The sequence below is a fragment of the Symphalangus syndactylus genome, chromosome 14 (genome assembly GCF_028878055.3).
Source record: "Symphalangus syndactylus isolate Jambi chromosome 14, NHGRI_mSymSyn1-v2.1_pri, whole genome shotgun sequence".
Lineage (NCBI taxonomy): Eukaryota > Metazoa > Chordata > Mammalia > Primates > Hylobatidae > Symphalangus > Symphalangus syndactylus.
This window is the reverse complement of record NC_072436.2, coordinates 46650901-46670889: the sequence shown is the minus strand read 5'-3', so window position 1 is coordinate 46670889 and position 19989 is coordinate 46650901. Positions and strand designations below refer to the sequence as shown.

Sequence of the window (19989 nt, the reverse complement as noted above, 5' to 3'; positions counted from 1 at the left end):
GACAATTTATTATGTATATAATAATATGTCCAATGCACTTAAACTCTTGATTTTTATACTATCTACACTGTTAGGTAAACAATATTAGCTCCTATCTTAAAATGAGAGAAAGGGATGCAGAGAATAACAGCTGGAATTTGAACCAGATCTGACTCCAAAAATGTTTTCTTAACACAACTCTGCTGCCTTGACAAGATGGCAGATAGATACAACGCCGTCTAGTGTAGCTATGTGGCTACCTGATCTCTGCTGAAGAAAACTAAATGACAGCACCATACCCAACCCTAGAACCTACAAAATGTCCCCTTACAAAACAGACACTTAACAGGAAATTCTGTCTTTTTCCAAAGAAATTGTAGTGGTATCAGAAAACAGGTAAATTTTGAAAAGTTTCAAACTTCTCTGTATCAGCCCAGGAATCCGACCAGTTCTAACAAGTGAGGTCAGGGACAGATCTAGCATGTCTGCTTTCTTTCTCTACAAGTGTTTCAAATAAAAATTTCCCAGAAAGACCTAACCATGGGGTCCAAAACTATCTCAATTTTCAAGCTAAATAAAATTTCCCCCACTCATCCATCTACAGTACCTAGTCCAGATGCTACACATACACATCCAAGAAATAAGAAACTAGTGGAATCACCTAGAAAACTTTATGGTCAGTGTTGGTATCCGCACCAGAGCTTTGAATTTGCAATCATTGCTGTAACCGTAATTTTTTTTTTTTTTTTTTTTTTTTTTTTGAAACGGAGTCTCGCTCTGTCACCCAGGCTGGAGTGCAGTGGCGCAATCTCGGCTCACTGCAAGCTCCACCTCCCGGGTTCACGCCATTCTCCTGCCTCAGCCTCTCCGAGTAGCTGGGACTACAGGCGCCCGCCACCACGCCCGGCTAATTTTTTGTATTTTTAGTAGAGACAGGGTTTCACCATGGTCTCGATCTCCTGACCTCGTGATCCGCCTGCCTCAGCCTCCCAAAGTGCTGGGATTACAAGCGTGAGCCACCGCGCCCAGTCCGTAATTTTTAACATTCAATGTGATGAGAACTGGCTTCAATAATTATCTCATTTTAAAGATAAGAAGCCAAACTGTCACAAAGGAAGTGACTGGCCCAAGATCATTCATTAATGGCAGAGTCAGTACTAGTACCAAGCTTTTCAAGCTCATGGACTAGTGCTCCACTATACTTCCACAGAATACAATGTTGGGAGCCTGAAACCTGTATGTTAAGTCAAAATTGTATGTAATTATCATAGGCCACGACTACATAAAATTAACATTCAAAATTTTTGTGCAAATTCAAAAATGTCTTCCCTACCAAATAGTATTCCCTTAAGTTGCAAACACTGCTGATCACACTGTAATAATCGCCACATATCAGCATATCCTTGGTGTAACTTTAGCAGTATGAGTAATTTAGTTCTTGCCTGATAAGCATGAAAGAACCTACTTTTATTTCCAATTCCAAAAAAGTCAAGCTCCTTTGAACCCTACTGTTAAAATAAGATATGTATACATAACTATTTCCTTACATAATTAAGTCAAATTCATATGGAAGTGTTAAAATACAGTAAGACTTTTTGAAGCTCAGACCACTTTTCAATTCCTAGCTATACATTTGAAACGCATGTAATCCACAGCTAATCTGGGAATTAACTCATAGACCAGAGTATGATTAGTACATTGTAGTAGTTCAATCACTCAGGAAACTTCTCTGTGCCAGGAACTCTTATATTTTAAATAAAACAGTTTCTACCTTTGAAGGTCTCAAATTTTGTGGAAGATGAGAGAGACACATAAAGTACTTTCAAAAATATGGTAAAGGGCTGGGCGTGGTGGCTTACACCTGTAATCCCAGCACTTTGGGAGGCCAAGGCGGGCAGATCACCCGAGGTCAGAAGTTCAAAACCAGCCTGGCCAACATGGTGAAACCCTGTGTCTACTAAAAATACAAAAATTAGCTGGGCGTGGTGGTGGGTGCCTGTAATCCCAGCTACTGGGGAGGCTGAGGCAGGAGAGTCGCTTGAACCTGGGAGGTGGAGGTTGTAGTGAGCCAAGATCGCACCATTGCACTCCAGACTGGGCAACAGAGTGAGACTTCATCTCAAAACAAAACAAAACAAAATATGGTAAAGGGTCAAGACCGAGGTATGCAGGCTGGGCACAGTGGCTCACGCCTGCAATCCCAGCACTTTGGGAGGCTGAAGCAGGAGGATTGTTTGAGCCAGGAGTTCAAGGCCACCCTGGGCAACACGGCAAAATCCCATCTCTACAAAAAATACAACAATTAGCTGGGCCTGGTGGCATGTGACTGTCTGTAGTCCTGGCTTCGTGGCAAGCTGAGCCGAGAGGCTCTCTTGAGCTAGGAGGTCAAAGCCGCAGTAAGCTGTGATCATACCACTGCACTCCAGCCTGCACAAGAGAACAAGACCCTGTCTTAAAAAAAAAAAAAAAAGACCAAAATGTCCCCTTGCCATACTATTTGGATGGCAAGGGGACATTTTGACCAGCTTCAGAAAAAAAGCGAGAGAGTGGCCAGGGAAGGAATCTTGGAATAAAAAGTACAGCTAGAGAAATTAAGTGACTTACCTTAATGGCCTCTACTTGTTGGCAAATCATTTTCAGTAAAGAATTCTGATCTTCTGCCCATCGAGGTGGTGTTTTGGGAGAATACTAAAAAAAAAATAAAAATAACAAAACAGTATTTGAAACACTTAGAACAGAAACAATTTCACAATGAAATGATTTGATTCTTTCCTGTTTACCTTGTAACTTTTACTTGGTGATAGTGAATATTTGGTAGGAGACGGTGTAGAATGTTTTATTTCTGAATCTGCATTTCGCAAAGAACCATTTTTATAAAGAAGACCTCCTTCACTATAGTCTTCGAGTTCCTGCATGACTGAATTAAGCATCTCTTTTACAGACTCCAGGGGCACAGGCAACTAAAAATAAAAGATATTAATTAAGGGCTTTCATTTGCAAAAAATTCCCAAAGTAAAAACTCTAAAATGATATATTTTATTTTATTTACATTTGTCACTTTAATAAGCACTTTACACTTTAAATAATAATACATGTGAAAGTGTTTTTTAATTATCTCTTTTCTTTGTTTTTCTGTTGTTTTGTATTATTATTTTTATTTTTTTGTCTTTATTCTGTAATTTTTTTCTTCATGAACACACAAAAGTGTTGTACAATCTAACATCTTCTGATTCTAAAGTCCATGCTCTTTCTATTACTTCCGTTAACCAGGATAATGGTAGAGGAATGTTAACTTGGAAAGCTTTTCCAAGTGAACAAAGTAAGTTACTGATGTTTTCTAACTGATTTTCAATGGTGACAGAAATACAGATGCTACAATACACCAGACAACATAAATCCTAATAAAAGAGTAGTAAAACAAATTAATCAACAAAACACTCAGAAGACTGGACATAATTTAACATCATCATGACAATCTCAAACAGCTGACAGCAAGAAAACAAGGGAGTTCATAATGGCTGATGAGGATGAGAAGAAATGCTCTTAAGTTGCCAGCAACAACTTTCAATTTCAGCCAAGTTCATTAAGAATCAGTCCTGAGGTTACAGTATTTGTTTTGATTACACTGCTAAGATAACAAAATCAATGTCTTATCTTAGAAATCTTTCCTAATTCCCCAAGAAGTACTTTTTAAGAGCATATACCTAGATTCCCAAGTTTAAAAAGACACACCAAACCTAAGACAAAGCAAGCAAATATAAGCATTTAGACACACACATCCCTTCTGTGCATTAATAACAACGTATTACTATTTTTGAAATTACCAAAATATAAGACCAACGCAAAAACATTGACCAGTGGGTTATCAGTAAGAACATACATACAACAACCTGCTACTTGCTTTCTTGACCACTGAAAGATTTGAATCACTGTCATCTAAAATCTTTATTAGGTAGTCCCTGGTCTTTCTCAGATAATTTTTGCATTCTTCTTGTTCTTCAGGAGAAAGGGCATCATTTTCAGTGTCTTCTGCCTTCCTGTGAAAAATCTATACAAATAGTGCTTTTATGAAATCATTAGGTTTTTAAAACAAAAAACTTTGAGCTTGGCCATGCATGGTGGCTCACGCCTGTAATCCCAGCTACTCAGGAGCTGAGGCACAAGAATCGCTTGAGCCTGGGAAGCAGAGGTTGAAGTGAGCCAAGATTGGGCCACTGCACTCTAGGCTGGCCAACAGAGAAACCCTGTCTTTTAAAAAAATAAATAAATAAATAAAACTTTTAGCTCAAGTACCACATCTACTTACCAGTGCAAGATTCCAATAAGAAACAACGCTTTTTATAGATTCAAATGCAGTCATAGCATCTTCTGTATTTCCATTTACTGCATCCAATATAGCAAAAGTTATGTGTGCATCTTCATATTCAACAATTTCTGATGCCTAAACACACAGAATAGTTTTTAGTCAAATTGTTTATACTCAGAATATAAAACCCAAATGATTTTCCAAAGATTCTATATGATCTTAAGAGACAAACATCTCATTACTCTTCTCTGTCATATCTCATTTGTGAGAGCTAGTGAACTTAGAAAACAAGATTACCATTAAATAACAAGGCAATTAATTTAAGCAGTTTATAGCTCCATGTCTTTGTTTATAAACTGGAAATTCCCATCTCTAATGAATTCACAAAGGAACTCTGTTACTTGAATGTCTACACTATGAAAATGTTTAAACAGAGGATCAATAGGTTCAGGAATACTGTTCTTTTTTATTATCTTCAACAATGGCAAAACTTTCTTCCAATAATGAACACTTCTCCCTATGTATTCTCGTTGATCATAAAAAGAATTAAGACCGCTGCCCTAAAAAACAAAGTTAAAAGCACACAACTTTAAGGAACACGCATGATTAGATCTAGTTAATTTACAAGTTGTAAGAACTGGCTAAAATTTCAAGTCAAAACCAAATGGAACCTCAATAGTCATTTGTTCAACTTCCAAATACTGTAATAACTAAACCACCTTAATACCAGTGATCATTCTACACTCAACTTTTTTTTTTTCTTTGAGACAGAGTCTCGCTCTGTAGCCCAGACTGGAGTGCAGTGGCACGATCTCAGCTCACTGCAAGCTCCGCCTTCTGGGTTCACGCCATTCTCTTACCTCAGCCTCCCAAGTAGCTGGGACTACAGGCGCCTGCCACCACGCCCGGCTAATTTTTTTTTTTTTTTTTTTTTGTATTTTTAGTAGAGACAGGGTTTCACCGTGTTAGCCAGGAATGATCTCAATCTCCTGACCTTGTGATCTGCCCGCCTTGGCCTCCCAGCGTGCTGGGATTACAGGCGTGCGCTACCGTGCCCGGACTCTACACTCAACTTTTAAACGCTTCTAATGATACCACCCTAACGTAGCAATCCAAACTACTTTTTAACAGTTGCCATTTTTAGATAGCTGAAACCTGCCTCTTCTGTAGTGTCAGTTTGTTCAAAAGGCTGACCATCTACACCTAATGGTGACACAAAACACACCTTAAATATTTAGAAAGATCTATAACGCTCTTACCTACAAAGCCTTGTGCTAATTTTTTTTTAATTTTCAGGCTGAATAATTATCAGAACTTAATTATTAAGGAATAACAGTAACAGCTCAGCTAATACGTAACATTCACTGTGTGCCAGGCACTGCTCCTCTAAGTGCTTATATTTAACTACATTAACTATTTTGTAGCAATAAAAAACACATCTGTCATAATATGACCAAGCTGTTTTCAGAACAAAAAAACTTTCAATAAAAGTTCATGATTTTAAAAAATTAAGGTAATGTTCTTTAAAAATGCTTATACTTTAAAACTCACCGTTTTCTGAAGGCATTTTGCCCAATGTACAAGCAGAGCAGGTTGAAGGCCATGTTTTTCTTGGGCTCTTAGAGTGTTTATTTCATGCTGAACTAGAAGTCTCAATTTTGCTGAGTTTCCAGGTCTAAAAAATAGTTCAATTTACTAAAATTGCTTTCTAAATACACAGTTCAGCACTTACATACATATATGTTAATGGGTCACTGACAAATTAAATTTTCACATGAGGATTAAATCCCTGGTAAAACCTACACACTAAGTGAAAGCAATATTTTTGTTTTACTACTTACACTGCTTTTCTGTGAATCAGAGTACAAACCGCATCCCACCACGATTTTTGTCTTTCTGTACAAAGCTGTTTACACACAGGAAGGGGCAGGCATAATGGTTGATAGGAGCTGTGGTGAGAATTACATTTCTCCTTTAATTGTAAGTGGCTGGTATATACTACTCCAAGGAGAAATACCTGTTTTATTTAAGGAAAAGTTAAGTTAGAAAAAAAAAATTAAACAAAATGCAGAATATTTAATTTGTTAAAATCTTTGCTTACTTCAAGATCTAAAATACATATTGATTCAGGTGCCTTTGTTTCAAGCCTTGAGGTTTCCTGGGGCAGATGATGGAAAAGCTGTTTTAGCCATTTTCGGATTCCAGGTAAAGCAGGCAATGAATTCCACTGTAAGCCAAGCCAAGTAAGGTGCTGAAGACTACCATTATGTGCTCGAATAGCACCTGAAATAAAATTTAAGAAATTGGCTTAAGGGTTTGAAATTTTTCTTTGTGCCATTAGTTTTGTCAACATAAACAATTAATTCACATTATATATATCTTAATTATATAACAGCTTTTCTGTATCAAAGCTGGAGGGAATTCTATGTTAGGCAAAATCTCATGCTCTTATTAAATGCATTCTCACTTGATTATTTCTAGAAATTTTAATAAAAATAGTAGTGATGAAGAATGTTTAAGTCTATCTTAAAAAATGACACTGACTAGAACTCAATAAACCAAAATCAACTGACAAAAGCCAAATAAAGAACACCTAACCCAATAAGAAACCCCAAAACAGTGGGTTTTCCTTTAAGTCATTAAAGCAATGGAATACCACTATATTAATCCATCGGTACAGTAATCTGGTTTTCTACAAGAAAGTCAATATTGAAAAGGTTATGCGCTTCTGGAAGCATAAAGAGGTATAATCTTTCTGTCATTTTGGCAATTTGCAAGACTTAAAGATGTTCATGTCCTTTGTCTCAGTAATTCTGTTTTTAGGTATCTCTATGGAAATAACTTGCAATGAAGACACTTTTTGTTGAAGTTTTTATCAGAGTATGATTATTAACAGTGGAAAAGTTGAAAACAACTTGGATGCCCAATAACAGAAAGTAGCAAGCAAATTATGACTACTTCATAAAAAAGATTATATTGCCAATAAAAGTGATATTTATAGTTTTAATACAGAGAATATGGGAGAGAATTCATGAAGGAAGCAAGATAAATCATACATAAACAACTATTTAGATGAAAAATATGGCCAGATGCAGTGGCTCATGCCTGAAATTCCAACACTTTTTGTTTTTGAGACGAAGTCTCACTCTGTCGCCTAGGCTGTAGTGCAGGGGTGTGATCTCGGCTCACTTGCAACCCCCACCTCCCGGGTTGAAGAGTTTCTCCTGCCTCAGCCTGTCGAGTAGCTGGGACTACATGCACACGCCACCACACCCGGATAATTTTTGTATTTTTAGTAGAGACGGGGTTTCACCATGTTGGCCAGGATGGTCTCGAACTCCTGACCTCAGGTGATCTGCCCGCCTCGGCCTCCCAAAGTGCTGGGATTACAGATATAAGCCACTGTGCCGGGCCTAATCCCAACTCTTTGGGGGGCTTAGGCGGGAGGATCACTTGAGCCTAGGAGTTCGAGACTAGCCTGGGCAACAAAGTGAGACCCTGTCTCTACCAATTAAAAAAAAAAATTATCTGGGCAGAGTGGCATGTGCCTATGGTACCAGCTACTCAGGAGGCTGAGGCAAGAGAATCCCTTGAGCCCAGAAGTTCAAGGTAGCAATGACCTACGATCATGCCACTACACTCCAGCCCAGGTAACAGAGCGAGACCCTGTCTCAAAAAACAACAAGGCTGGTCGCGGTGGCTCACACCCGTAATCCCAGCACTTTGGGAGGCCAAGGCAGGTGGATCACCTGAGGTCAGGAGTTTGAGACCAGCCTGACCAACATGATGAAACCCCGTCTCTACTAAAAATACAAAAAATCAGCCGGGCATGGTGGCGGGCACTTGTAATCCCGCTACTTGGGAGACTGAGGCAGCAGAATCACTTGAACCCAGGAAGCAGAGGTTACAGTGAGCCGAGATCGCACCACTGCACTCCAGCACGGGCGACAAGAGCAAAACGCGGTCTCAAAAACAACAACAACAAAAAATACATGCCACCCCCACAGCACCACATTCAAACTCCCCCCAGCCCAACCCACACACGAAAGGAATACAGGAAAATATTGTCATTATTTCTGTGTAATAAGATTATGGGCAATTTATAATAATAAAGACGGAGACCGTTTCCTCTGAAACATATAACTCACCAACATGGTATCTAGCCAAATCTTCAAGCTCTGGTTCTTGTACATCAATGTTTCCAATATCATCGCTACCAAGAAAAGATGTATCCTTAGGTGACTGACTAGAAAACAGAGCATCATATAATGCAGACTGCCCGCTTTTGTTGGCAAAAGATTCAACAACCTCTTTTAAAAAATCTTGCTTGCCACGACTTAAGTTTAGCAACATGTGCCCTGAAAAAAAAATTTAAGTTATTTCCATCACTTTAAAAATACAGATTGTATTTGCTCACATTGTCTCATTTGTATACCCAAAGGGGAAATAACATGATTATTGCAGACCTAACCCTCCAACCCAAAAAATACAGCTGGACAACAAAACGGGTGTTTATGTAGAAAATGAAAAGAGTACAGGTTTAATATTCTCAGTATCCACATAAGACAGCAGAAGGGGGAAAAAAGACAGGAATGTGTATGAAAAAAGCCAAACATATTTGCATTTTAGATGAAAAGGTCTGGATTTAAGTGGCCATAGGAGAGCAGGGACAAGCTCTTATTCTCTGATCTGATACACTGATTTCTAAACCTGGCTGATCAGAATCCTCCTTTAAACAGCTTTTAAGAATTATTTCCGGCTGGGCACGGTAGTTCATGCCTGTAATCCCAGCACTTTGGGAGGCCAAGCCGGGTGAATAATGAGGTCAGGAGATCGAGACCATCCTGGTTAACAGTAAAACTCTGTCTCTACTAAAAATACAAAAAAAAAAAAATTAGCCGGCCGTGGTGGCGGGCGCCTGTAGTCCCAGCTACTCGGGAGGCTGAGGCAGGAGAATGGCGTGAACCCGGGAGGCGGAGCTTGCAGTGAGCTGAGATCATGCCACTGCATTCCAGCCTGGGCAACAGAGTGAGACTCTGTCTCAGGAAAAAAAATAAAAAAATTATTATTTCCAGGCCTCATTCCTAGAGATTTTTATTCCATAGGTTTACAGTAAGCAATCAAAAAATCATAGTCCTCGGATAAAGTACTGATACATGCTATAACACAGATGAACCTTAAAAACCTTGCTAAATGAAAGAAGCCAGTCACAAAAGACCACATACTGTATGATTCCATTTATGTGAAATGTTCAGAATAGGCAGACCTACAGAGACAGATTAGTGGTTGCCAAGGCTGAGCAGTTTGGGTAAAATGGAGAGTAACTGCTAATAGGTAAGGAATTCCTCATGGAGTGATGAACATCTTCTAAAACTGATTGTGGTGACAATGGTAATACTCTATGAACATACTAAAAGCCACTGAACTGTACACTTTAACTGGGTGAAGCATATGGTATGCGAATTATATTTCAATCGAACTTTTTTAAAAAACCCTCCTTCGAGTTAATTCTGCTGGACAATTAGGTTTGGTTACCACTACACAGTTGTGTCTCAGCACACTTGCAGAGGCACCCTTGGGATGCCCAGATCAAAGACATAAAAAAAAATACAGGCAATTCTTATCTAACTGTGACACCATGCAAAGGCACTTATGAGAGCCCTGCAAGGGTAGAAGGAAAAGAGAAAAGGAAAAAAGTAGAAAGTCACTTTAAGGACTGAAAGTCTAACTCCCACAAAAAAAGTGGGCTATGGAATAAAAGAGCAATGTGAGCTTTGGCCAACAGCCTAACTATACACCAAAGCTTGTAATAACTTTGATTTAATGTTACATCTTGCTCTTTATAAAATTCATCCAATTTTATATCAAAACTGCTCCTTATAGAAAGCATTGTTTCTTCAGTTCACTGCTTGACTCAATGGCCACCTATCTTAAAGTTTGTATCTTAGCAAAATCACAGGTAATATGCAACAGACCTTTAGCATTCATCCCAAGCCAAAAATGGGGGAAAAAATCCACAAATTCCAAGAGCCTAATAGAAGGTAAGTATATATCTTCTCTCTTCCTCACTATGCTCTCAGCTCTTTAAGACAGATCCATATCTTCTTCATCTTTATATCCCCACAGCAGTGTTTTTAGAAGCAGCTGGTGTTAAATGGTTGGCAAATCAATAATTATACTTAGTTCAGGAAGTGACTAAATATTCAGGATAGAGGCTCTAGCGGCCAGATAAAGAAAGAATTAAGAAATCCTCTCCACCTAGGAACAAACAATATCACATATTCATTTCTTTTAAAGAATGTGCTATTTCTTCGCATCTCTTCCATACCTATTGCTCTTAACTGATACGGCAAAAAGAAATTATTTTGACAAATTATCTCCTGGAAAGATGAAGATTTTATCATAAGATATGCCTTAACGAAATTCCTTTTTCTTTTTAAATTAAATTAGTTTAATATTACTATTACCTGATTGGCTCAGTCGGTCACAGGCCATCATTTCCAGCAGATTTTGTCCAGCTTCTCCTTTTATTAATTTAATCTTTGGTCTTGGAACCTAATAATTTTAGAATCAAAAATCTTAATTTGATGATACTCATACTTTTAATAGTAACACGGTCTTATCTATTACACTGTACTTTTTTGATAATGAACAGTTAACCATTAATTAAACTGAATTGGAAAAGACTGCAAAAACTGGGAACCAAGGAATTTATATAACCTATGAAAGATAGGCCAGGTACAGGCGTGGTGGCTCACACCTGTAATCCCAACACTCTGGGAGGCCAAGGTGGGCTGATCACTTGAGGTCAGGAGTTCGAGACCAGCCTGGCCAACATGGTGAAACCATCTCTACTAAAAATAATAAAAAAAAAAGCAAAGAGCCAGGCGTGGTGGCACACACCTATTAATTCCAGCTACACGGGAGGCTGAGGCACAAGGATAGCTTGAACCTGGGAGGCAGAGGTTGTAGTGAGCCGAGACTGTGCCATCGCACTCCAGCCTGGGTGAAAGAGCGAGACTCCATCTCAAAAAAAAAAAAAAAAAAAAAAAAAAAAAGAGGGGCCAGACATGGTGGCTTACACCTGTAATCCCAGCACTTTGGGAGGCCAAGCTGGGGGGATCGCTTGAGCCCAGAGTTTGAGACCAGCCTAAACAACACAGTGAGACCCTATCTCTAAAAAAATTTTTTTTTTAATTAGCCAGGCGTGGTGGCACACACCTGTGGTCCCAGCTACTCAGAAGGCTGAGGCAGGGGGATCACTTAAATCCAGGAGGCCAAGGCTGCAGTAAGCCATGATCATGCCACTGTGCTCCAGCTTGGGTGACAGAGTGAGACCCTATCTCCAAAAGAAGAAGAAGAAGAAGAAGGAAAAAAAGCATACACAGAGCAGTTCTGAGAAATTAGTTTCCTAAAAGCACATTCATGTTACATTCAGAGAAATGGAAAATTTAATTACATTACTTTTCTACCCTGCATAAATAGGACAACAGCAGATATTGTCCTATTTGAGTAGATATGACACCCTACTTTAAAAAGTACAGGTGAAATGACACTTGGAAATGCCACATTGTAGATAACACATTTTCAGAGTATGGATAATATGGGATAGCACTGGAATAAATGGGACAACCAGGAAATTAAAGCATGATGAATAGAATGGCGAAGGGAAGACGTGACAGCTGCCTTCAAATATTAAAATTATTTTATAAAAGAAATCATCAAAAGAAGAAACAAGACCAACAGGTAGAAGGCTTGAAGAATATTTTTATTCTATATAAGGAAGTATCAAGAACGAAATCACCTAAAGATGCACTGGGCTATCCTGAAAAGTAATGAATGTCCATGACTGAAAATGTCCAGTCATAGGCAATGCCCACTTACTAGAAACATGCCAAAAGTAACCATATGGATCACCAGAGCATCGGCTTTTAATTCTATCACCACTTTCTTAATTGGTGGTGAAAATGTAATTTGATACAACCTCTTTAGGGTTAGATATTTGGCAACAGTTCTAAAAATTATAAATGCACAGATATACTTTGATACTGCAATTCTTTCAGGAATTCATGGCACAAGTTAATCATTGCTAAATTACTTGAAGTAGCATTAAAAAAAAGTGAAAGCAAGCTAATGTCCTGGTTTTAGGACCCTGGTTTTAAAAACTCCAAAACTACGGTACATCCATACAATGGAATAATATGCAAGCATCCAAACTAATGAGAATGCCCTTTATATATACAGACATGGAAATATCTCCAAGATACAGTTAATGGAAATAAAGTAAATGCAATGTTCAAATGTTTTCCTCCTTCTTTTAAGGACAGGGGATGTGTGCGTGTTTACTTGGAGATGCATAAAACATTTCCTGAAGAACACACAAGAAAGCAGTAACATTAGTTTCTTTGGGGTGGAGAAAGTAAATAACTAGGGAACAGAAAGGAGTCTTCATAGCATATTCTTAAGAGCCGCCAGAATTTTAAACCGTGTATATATAATTCTTTCTAAACATGCTCATTTTTCAAAATATATTATTTATGAACCTAAAAGCTTCTGATTTTGAATTTTAGAAATATTCATATCGCCTATCCTTTTACTCACAAGTTTTCTAAACATCATGTCAAAGTTTGTCATCTATATGTTGAAAAGAGCACACAAAATAAGAAACAAAATGTTGACATCATTCTTTTTGTTTTCAAACTGACCTCAATTCATAAACCTGGCCTGTTTTACAAAATTATTCAACAGCTGAATTTGTGACCAGTTAATTAGTTGTGAATCCACTCAGTCAAATCATCTCAATTCACTATTTCCCTTTTTTTTTTTGAGATGGAGTCTCGCTCTGTCGCCAGGCTGGAGTGCTGCAGTGGCATGATCTCGGCTCACTGCAACCTCCGCCTCCTGGTTTCAAGCAATTCTCCTGTCTCGGCCTCTCAAGTAGCTGGGACTACAGGCACCCGCCACCATGCCTAGCTAATTTTTGTATTTTTAGTAGAGATGGGGTTTGACCATGTTGGTCAGGATGGTCTTGAACTCCTCAGGCCCGCCCCAGCCTCCCAAAATGCTAAGATTGTAGGTGTGAGCCACCACGCCTGGCTATTTCCTCATCTTAACTAAAAGGTTTCAAGAGACTTTGTTTAATACCTAGCTGCAATGCAGATGTACTTACTAGAACCACAGTATTCCTCTGATTAAGAGTCTGAAAATCTTGCCATAAAAGCCAATTCTTAAATACCCAAATGCCAGCACATAACCTACATTTTATGCTTATAATCATTCGATCATTAAGCTTTAAAATAAACTGATAAAATAAAATACAAGCATCTAAGATGTTTCTATTATATATTCATTCTACAGAAATATGTGGTAGTTAATAAAGACTGAGGTAGGTATCTCTGTGCTGAAGTGGAACAATGAAGAAATATTTAGAAAAGAAAGGCATCTGGCAATAGGTAAAGCACACCTACATTGAGGCACAGTATTTTTTAAAAGTAGAGAAAGAATGTATTGCACATTTGCATATGCAAAAAATATTTCTGAACACCCAAGAAACTCCTAACAATAGTTGTCATCTAGGAAAGGAGACCTGAGTGAATGGATTAAGTGGGAAACTAACATTCTATTATCAAAAGTTCACAGTCAGGTGTGGTGGCTCATACCCGTAATCCCAGCACTTTGGGAGGGCAAGGCAGAAGGATCACTTGAAGCCGGGAGTTCAAGACTAACCAGCCTGGGAAACATAGCAAGACCTTGTCTTTACAAAAAATTTAACAATGTTGCCAGGCATGGTGGCAGGCACCTGTAGTCCCAGCTACTGAGCTGAGGCTGAGTCAGGAGAGAATCGCTTGAGCCCAGGAGTTCGAGGATGCAGTGAGCTATGATCATGCCACTGCACTCCAGCCAGAGCAACAAGAGTGAGACTCTGCCTCCCAAAACTACATATCAAAAAATTTTAGACTGTGCACAGTAGCTCACACCTATAATCCCAGCACTCTGGGAAGCTGGAGCCCAGTTCAACGTTACAGTGAGCTATGATTATGCAACTGCACTCCAGCCTGGGTGACACAGCAAGACTCTAATAGACACACAGACCGATAAATTTTAAAGTTTCCACTAAAAATAAGAACTATTGGCAAGGCACAGTAATTTTGTAATTTTTTTTTACAAAAAAATTAGCCAGGCATGGTGGTGGGTGCCTGTAGTCCCAGCTACTCAGGACGCTGAGGCAGGAGAATGGCGTGAACCCAGGAGGCAGAGCTTGCAGTGAGCCGAGGTCGTGCCACGGTGCTCCAGCCTGGGCGACAGAGAGAGACTCCATCTCAAAAAAAATAAAATAAATAAAAATAAGAACTATCAGCTACTTGAGAATTTCTATAAGAACCTTTTAATGTTCATATTACCTAGTGAACCTCACTAAAATCCATTAATTTTCACTAATCCATTCCTTATGAACAAAGAAGTTTCTACTGAGTAAATATTAGCACTTAACATGTGAACTGTCTATCAACAGTGTTTTTAAAAGATTTACAGGCCGGGCTCAGTGGCTAATGCCTGTAATCCCAGCACTCTGGGAGGCCGAGGCGGGTGGATCACTAGGTCAGGAGATCGAGACCATCCTGGCTAACACGGTGAAACCCCATCTCTACTAAAAATACAAAAAAAAATTAGCCAGGCATGGTGGCGGATGCCTGTAGTCCCAGCTACTCGGGAGACTGAGGCAGGAGAATGGTGTGAACCCGGGAGGCGGAGCTTGCAGTGAGCCCAGATCGCACTACTGCACTCCAGCCTGGGTGACAGAGCGAGACTCTGTCTCAAAAAAAAAAAAAAAAAAAAAAAAAAGGCCAGGCGCAGTGGCTCACGCCTGTAATCTCAGCACTTTGGGAGACCAAGGCAGGTAGATCACGAGGTCAAGAGATTGCGACCATCCTGGCCAACATGGTGAAACCCCATCTCTATTAAAAATACAAAAAATTAGCTGGGCGTGGTAGCACGCGCCTGTAGTCCCAGCTACTCGGGAGGCTGAAGCAGGAGAATCGCTTGAACCCAGGAGGTGGAGGTTGCAGTGAGCCAAGATCACGCCCACTGCACTCCAGCCTGGCAACAGAGAGAGACTTGGTCTCAAAAAAAATAAAAAATAAGAAAAGATTTTATGTTTTCAAAGATTAATAGATATACTGTTACATATACACAATACAGTCATAAATGTTATATACATGTTTTTCAATTAACATGTTAAATTGCAGTCATATTCTTCTATCATAGGTTATAAAGCCACTGCCCTACATCTACTTATTAGGATTTTGTCCAAGTAACACATCTTTTTGAATCAAGCTTTACCCATAATATGAGATTACATCTTTATCATGCTCCCAAAAATGGCAGAGTAAAAAGATCAAACTATTCAAATTTGTCTACAAAGAAATCATGGCAATGCAGGCTTTCGACAAGAGTGCATTCAACATCCCTGTTTCACCAGCCTCACCAGTATTGTGTATGCTTAGTTATTTTCCACTGTATCAAACTGACTCCTTCATTTTAACTTTAATTCCACAGGTTTGTTCACATATTGTGATTACATACCAGAGCACACCTTCATTTAAAACACATCAAGCCTCAGTGAAATGTCAATTGCTCCTACAAGTGGAAGACTTACCTGAAACGCTATGAGATAGCACAATGCAGCCAGCTCAGAAAGAGCTCGCCATTGAACATTACTATGCTGACCCATCTTCAAAAGCAGAGAACCAGCATGCATGTAGAAATGTCCTTTCATTTCTAAGAAAGTAGCTGACAGTTCATCATTTCCACCCAAAGATTTCACAGACTGAAGAGCACTATCAAAACTGTAATATGAAAATATAAACAGATAATACACACTTACTGCACTGTGAATAATCATGGTTTACTTAATTCAAAACAAAATAAAAATTGTATTTCAAGTTTCATCTTCCACATTCAACTTCTAATAATTCTTATTCCCCATGTTATAAATTATGAATCATCTAATGCTTATTTTTATCCTGCATGCTTCCTATACTTCATGCTTAACCTCTCAAATGATGTCTTATTCCCAGTTATTTCCAGCCCTCCAATCACAGGATAAATATAAGATTAGTGATTATAGGTACACATTTCAAAATAAACCAGGATAAATTTGGGAGACTATTTTGTAGTTTCTTCCTGATCATATAGTTTCATTATTTAATTAACAGTTGTAATTTCTCAAATTAGACATACCATTTCCAGATTATAAGTAAATAACTGACAGGTATTTGAGTATCAATACAGTAATTGCTCTTTTTACTATATAGATCATTACAGCGTTAAATAAATTGTCTTCCTTTTTTTTTTGAGACAGAGTCTCTCACTATCGCCTGTGCTGGAGTGCAATGGCACGATCTCGGCTCACTGCAACCTCCACCTCCCAGGTTCAAGTGATTCTCCTGACTCAGCCTCCTGAGTAGCTGGGATTACACGCGCCTGCCACCATGCCCGGCTAAACTTTTTTTGTATTTTTAGTAGAGACAGGGTTTCACTATGTTGGCCAGGCTGGTCTCGAACTCCTGACATCACGATCTGCCCGCCTCAGCTTACCAATGTGCTGGGATTATAGGCATGAGCCACTATGCCTGGCCTATTATTTGTAATCCATATTCTAAATTAGTTCTTCTAAATCCTAATGTTTCTCCAAATCCTCACTTTGGAAGAAAAGTAAAAGCAAAAAGCAAACACTTAAACGTGAAGCATGATTTTAAAGTAGCTTACAATAACGCAACCAGAGCAAGTGAGGTCTAAAGATCTCTGGGGTTCTCAAAAACCCCTTCAGGGGATCCATGAAGTTAAAATTACTTTTACAATAATACAAAAAAAAATGTATATTTTACATACTCATTTTCTCATGTATGTAGAGCTGAGTTTTTTTTGTTTTTGGAGACAGAATCTCGCTCTGTCACAAGGCTGGCGTGCAGTGGCACAATCTTGGCTTACTGCAACCTCTGACTCCCAGGTTCAAGCGATTCTTCTGCCTCAGCCTCCCGAGTAGCTGCGACTATAGGCGTGTGCCAACATGCCCGGCTAAGTTTTTGTCTTTTTGGTAGCGACAGGGTTTCACTGTTGTTAGCTGGGATGGTCTCGTTCTCTCTGACTTCGTGATCCACCCGCCTCGGCCTCCCAAAGTGCTGGGATTACAGGCCTGAGCCACCGCGCCCGGCCGAGCTGAGTTTTCTAGAGGCTTCATGACATGTAATAGTTTTACAGACTGAAAGAGGAAGTAAATGAGAATCTAGCTATGTCCTATTAAGCGAGACATTAAAAAGATTTACAAAAATGCAAAAACAATGACACTTTTCTGACTACTTTTTTGCTATTGGAAAATAATTATTTTTCATAAAAAATGCTATTATTGGCCCTGCGCAGTGGCTCACACATGTAATTCCAGCACTTTGGGAGGCCGAGGCAGGTGGATCACCTGAGGTCAGGAATTCAAGACCAGCCCAGCCAACATGGTGAAACCCCATCTCTACTAAAAATACAAAAAATTAGCCAGGCGTGGTGGTGGGCACCTGTAATTCCAGCTACTTGGGAGGCTGAGGCAGGAGAATCACTTGAACCTGGGAAGCAGAGGCTGCAGTGATCCGAGATCACACTGTTGCACTGTAGCCTGGGAAACAAGAGCAAAACTCCATCTCAAAAAAAAAAAAAAAGCTATTATTATTAACACACAATAGGGCTTATTACATTTTTAATGGATTACATATTTTTAATTTGTTATCATTTCTAATGTAATAAACACTGATAGAAATAACCCACATACGGCCAGGTGCAGTGGCTCAGGCCTGCAATCCCAGCACTTTGGGAGGCCAAGGCAGGCGGATCCCGAGGTCAAGAGATTGAGACCTCCCAGTACTTTGGGAGGCCAAGGTAGGCGGATCACGAGGTCAAGAGATCGAGACCAGCCAGGCGCGGTGGCTCATGCCTGTAATCCCAGCACTTTGGGAGGCCGAGGCAGGCGGATCACAAGGTCAGGAGATCAAGACCATCCTGGCTAACACAGTGAAACCCCATCTCTACTAAAAATACAAAAAATTAGCCAGGTGTGGTGGCAGGCACCTGTAGGCCCAGCTACTCAGGAGTCTGAGGCGGGAGAATGGTGTGAACCCTGGGGACAGAGCTTGTAGTGAGCCGAGATGGCGCCACTGCACTCCATCCTGGGCGATAGCGTGAGACTATGTCTCAAAAAATAAATAAATAAATAAATAATAATAAAAAAAATCAAGACCATACCAGCCAACATGATGAAACCCTGTCTCTACTAAAAATACAAAAATTAGCCACGTGTGGGCTGGGCACGGTGGCTCACGCCTGTAATCCCAGCACTTTGGGAGGCCAAGGAGGGCAGATCACGGGGTCAGCAGATCGAGACCATCCTGGCTAACACGGTGAAACCCTGTCTCTACTAAAAATACAAAAAATTAGCCAAGTGTGGTGGTGGGCACCTGTAGTCCCAGCTACTCAGGAGGCTGAGGCAGAAGAATGGCATGAACCCGGGAGGCGGAGCTTGCAGTGAGCCAAGATTGCGCCACTGTACTCCAGCCTGGGTGACAGAGCGAGACTCCGTCTCAAGAAAAAAAAAAAATTAGCCAGGTGTGGTGGCGGGCACCTGTAGTCCCACCTATTCAAGGAGGCTGAGATGAGAATCACTTGAACCCAGGAGGCAGAGGTTGCAGTGAGCGGAGATTGCACCACTGCATGCCAGCCTGGCGAGAGCGAGACTCAGTCTCAAATAAAAAAGAGACTGAGACCATCCTGAACCCCGTCTCTACTAAAAATACAAAAATTAGCTGGGCATGGTGGTGTGCACCTGTGGTCCTAGCTACTTGGGAGGCTGAGGCAGGAGAATCGCTTGAACCCGGGAGGCAGAGGTTACAGTGAGCCAACGTCGCGCCACTGCACTCCAGCCTGGTGACAGAGCAAGACTCCATCTCAAAAAAAAAAAAGAAAGAAAGAAAAAGGAACCCACATACAAAGATCTTTGATGTGCTTAAGAAAAATGTAAAAGGAACTTGTGACCAAAAAATTTGAGTATACAAGGAATACAAAATAAAACATCCTACATGTTTCTAAAATAATCTTAAAGTTATGTTAGTTCTTTTAGATACTGCTCTTACCCTACCAATTAGGACACTATGTACTTTTTCAAGAAAATTACCTACTCCCTGCACTCAGTGAAATGAACTTCTTTACTTATACCAGATGGGGAAATAAATTAACTTCCAAACGAATGGACAGCCTAAACTAGCAATCAGTAAACTTTTTCTACAAAAAGGAGGAGAATACTAATCTGGCTTTACAGGCATACAATCTCTGCTGCAACCACTCAACTCCAACCTTGTAGTATGTAAGCAGCCACAGACAATACATAAATAGAGGCATGCTGTATTCCAATAGAACTTTATTAACAAAATTAGGCAGGGGCCATATTTGGCCCACAAGTTCTAATAAACCCCTGCTCTAAACTAACATCTTCTTTTTTTTCTTTTTTTTTTGAGACGGAGTCTCGCTGTCACTCAGGCTGGAGTGCAGTGGCGCGATCTCGGCTCACTGCACGCTCTGCCCCCCGGGGGTTCATGCCATTCTCCTGCCTCAGCCTCCCGCGTAGCTGGGACTACAGGCGCCCGCCACCTCGCCCGACTAATTTTTTGTAT

The 19989-nt window shown here is 39.9% G+C and overlaps 1 protein-coding gene across 1 annotated transcript in view; it reads right to left on the bottom strand.

Moving 5' to 3' along the window:
• The window catches only part of LOC129462958 (E3 SUMO-protein ligase RanBP2-like), a 62022-nt gene that overhangs the window by 25766 nt on the left and 16267 nt on the right, over positions 1-19989 (bottom strand). Inside the window, 11 exon segments of the mRNA XM_063617045.1 lie at positions 2584-2667; positions 2760-2939; positions 3881-4027; positions 4286-4420; positions 4687-4845; positions 5837-5960; positions 6127-6302; positions 6387-6568; positions 8434-8643; positions 10753-10840; positions 15939-16128. Of these exon segments, the coding sequence (XP_063473115.1) occupies positions 2584-2667; positions 2760-2939; positions 3881-4027; positions 4286-4420; positions 4687-4845; positions 5837-5960; positions 6127-6302; positions 6387-6568; positions 8434-8643; positions 10753-10840; positions 15939-16128 (1675 nt within the window).